This window comes from Mobula birostris, chromosome 21, assembly GCF_030028105.1.
Source record: "Mobula birostris isolate sMobBir1 chromosome 21, sMobBir1.hap1, whole genome shotgun sequence".
In the NCBI taxonomy this organism is placed as follows: Eukaryota; Metazoa; Chordata; class Chondrichthyes; order Myliobatiformes; family Myliobatidae; genus Mobula; species Mobula birostris.
Genome location: NC_092390.1, coordinates 19,132,594 through 19,135,418, shown reverse-complemented (window position 1 = coordinate 19,135,418; position 2,825 = coordinate 19,132,594). Strand labels below are relative to the sequence as shown.

Here is a 2,825-nt window from a genome sequence, read left to right as displayed (position 1 = left end):
ATTGTTTTCCACACCATCACTGACCTTAACTCTGGGAATCTCTCATCCCCTGCCACCAATCTCACAGTTCCTATTTCTACCTCCTACTCAAGGTCCACAAACTTGTCTGTCCAGGTAGACCCATTGCTTTTGCTTGTGCCTGCCCCATTGAACTTATATCTGCATATCTCCAGTCAGTTTTATCTACCCTGGCTCAGTCCCTTCCTACCTACATATGTGACACTTCACACGCTCTTGATCTCTTCAATGATTTCATGTTCCCTGGACCCAAGCATATTTTCACCATGAATGTCCAGTCCCTATACACCTCCATCCCCCACGAGGAAGGCCTCAAAGCACTCCGTTTCTTTCTAGACACTAGACCCAACCAGCTCCCCTCCACCACCACTCTCCTCCGTCTGGCGGAACTTGTCCTCACTCTTAATAATTTCTCCTTCAGTTCCTCCCACTTCCTTCAAACAAAAGGTGTAGCCATGGGCTCCAGCTATGCCTGCCCGTTTGTTGGCTACGTGGAACAGTCTATGTTCCAAGCCTACACTGGTATCACTCCCCAACTTTTCCTACGCTACATCGACGACTGTATTGGTGCTGCTTCCTGCACCTATGCGGAGCTCGTTGATTTCATCAACTTTGCCTCCACTTCCACCCTGCCCTCAAATTTACCCAGTTCAATTCCTACACTTCCCTCCCCTTTCTTGAACTCTGTCTCTGTTGACACCTTATATAATGCAGTCTATTATAAATCCACCGACTCTCACAGCTACCTGGACAATACCTCTTCCCACCCGTTAAGGCCAATTTATCTTTCTGTGTCGAACATACCCTACACCGTAGCCTGACACGCACCTTCCCAAAAATGTAACTATGCGTCGCGGCGACACAGACCGCAACGACTGTGATTGGTCTGCTTGGTAGCATCACATTTCCGGTTGCTTCCTCTCGCCATTTTCAAATAGAGAGAGGAGAGAAGAAGAACGTGAGTTGGAAAATGGACCAAATCGAGGAGAGGTTAATGGAGGAAGTCCGAAAATATGTACATTTGTACGACTCTTCATCGCCAGACTATAAAGACTGCCAAATGGCATCAAATTCATGGAAGGAAATATCCACAAACATTGGTTTGGACGTGATGGAATGCACAAAGAAATGGAAAAACTTGAGGGACAAGTATGTGCACGAACAGAAAAGACTTGCCAAGAGGAGCCGGGACCCAGGCGGAAAAAAAGTGCCTGCGTTTTATTTGTTTCTTTCCTGGCTGGCACCACATATTAAGCACTGGGAAACAGAGTCAAATTATGATGACAACAAGGTAAATATAACATGTTTTTTGCATCCCTAAACCTCTATGTTGTAGTAAGCGTTTAGGCTAGCTAGCAATACTCTCTGGTTGTAAACACAGCATATAGAGTTGCACAAAGACAATGCTTCCGTGAAACAAAAATGTAATATGTAATAGGCTGTAATTGTATCTGGCTTGCTCATAATGCAAACGCAATAACCGGTATTCTGCCAGTGTAGCCATATGCCGTTTTCTCGTTTTCATAGCTCTGCCAATCCGTGTACAAACACTGAATGCATATATTACCTGTATGTATAATTACAAAGACTAACTTAAACTATTTGCAATTTCTTTCATAGTCACAGGATGGAAATGATTTGACCTCAAGGTTGTCCACCTCTTCAGTTGCTGAGGAAAACCAACCACCGGACATTCCATCTTCACGTGCAGAATCATCATCAAGTAGTGAGACAGCTCCTCTGTCTCCCAGCCCAAGGATGGCACAGAAAAAGAAGAGGAAAGAACATGACAGGTTTCAGAAGCAGGTCGCCCAGTTGGATGAACGTAGGGTGGAACTACACCTGTTGCAAGAAAATGACAAGCTCTCCATGTTTGGGCAAATAGTTGCAGACATGCTGCGGAGGCTGCCGGAGGAGCACAGGCCACAGGCAATGTTCGACGTGTAAAAACTGCTATTTGAGAGGCAGCAGAAGAAACAATGAATAATTGCATATTTTAATATTTTGTCAGTTCCTACACTATACATTTTCCACACTTATATTTGAGCACCAAACAGTGTGTAATTTTCACTGCTTTACAACTTTGCACCTTTTGTTTTTTTATATAACACTTTGCACCTTGTATAATATTGTGCACATTACTGCAAATAAATAACAACTTGATTTTATAACAAGTCTTTTTTTTAATTCAAACAGCTACATGTTATTTATAGGTTCATTTATTTCATGTCCTTACAGTTTACTGATTAAGTTGGCCACGACACACTATGTTGTTCTGTCGTGGCAAGATTCCATGGGGTGATTGAAAGAAGACCATCAGGTCATTCTGTACACCAAGGGCAGCTCTGGTGGAGCGGCGCCTTGAAAGGTAATGAGGATCCAGAAGTTCCAAAAGATTCGTGTCCCCTGCCACCCTCTTCGCCATTCGCCTGGCTGAGGTGACCCTGTAGCGTCTGAGTCTGCAAAATGAGCAGGGATGTATCTGCTCACAGGCGTGTTGACTTCATCAGTGTAGGCCAGGAGGTTGTGTAGAGCGATACAAGTTTTGACAATGTTCACTGCTTTGTCGGGCAGAAATTCTAGTGGTCGACCGAGGACTCCCCACCTTGCCACCAAAATGCCAAATGTGTTCTTAATCACCCTCCTGGCTCTGGAGTGACAGTAGTCATACATCTGCTTTTCCATGGTCATGTTCATCCCTATTTAGCAAAACTTAAAACAGAGTATAAATGAATAGGAAATCATTATGTGCCAATGTAGCTGAGATCAGTACAAACATTTAGGGGAATATATATGTAAAATCACAC

General features: G+C 43.8%; 1 protein-coding gene across 1 annotated transcript; it reads left to right on the top strand.

Annotated features, from left to right (window-relative positions):
- The first annotated feature begins 988 nt into the window (after window positions 1-988).
- LOC140185578 (uncharacterized) lies at window positions 989-1,965 on the top strand. The gene is made up of 2 exons (XM_072238933.1): window positions 989-1,309; window positions 1,645-1,965. The coding sequence occupies exons 1-2, from the start codon at window positions 989-991 to the stop codon at window positions 1,963-1,965; spliced, it is 642 nt and encodes a 213-aa protein (XP_072095034.1).
- The last annotated feature ends 860 nt before the right edge of the window (window positions 1,966-2,825 follow it).

What these genes read in the sequence shown, in the direction of transcription:
- LOC140185578 (XM_072238933.1), top strand. Translation starts at nt 989, where the DNA reads ATGGACCAAATCGAGGAGAGGTTAATGGAGGAAGTCCGAAAATATGTA. An exon ending in CAAATTATGATGACAACAAG is followed by an intron (nt 1,310 to 1,644) that starts GTAAATATAACA and finishes TCATAGTCACAG; the next exon opens with GATGGAAATGATTTGACCTC.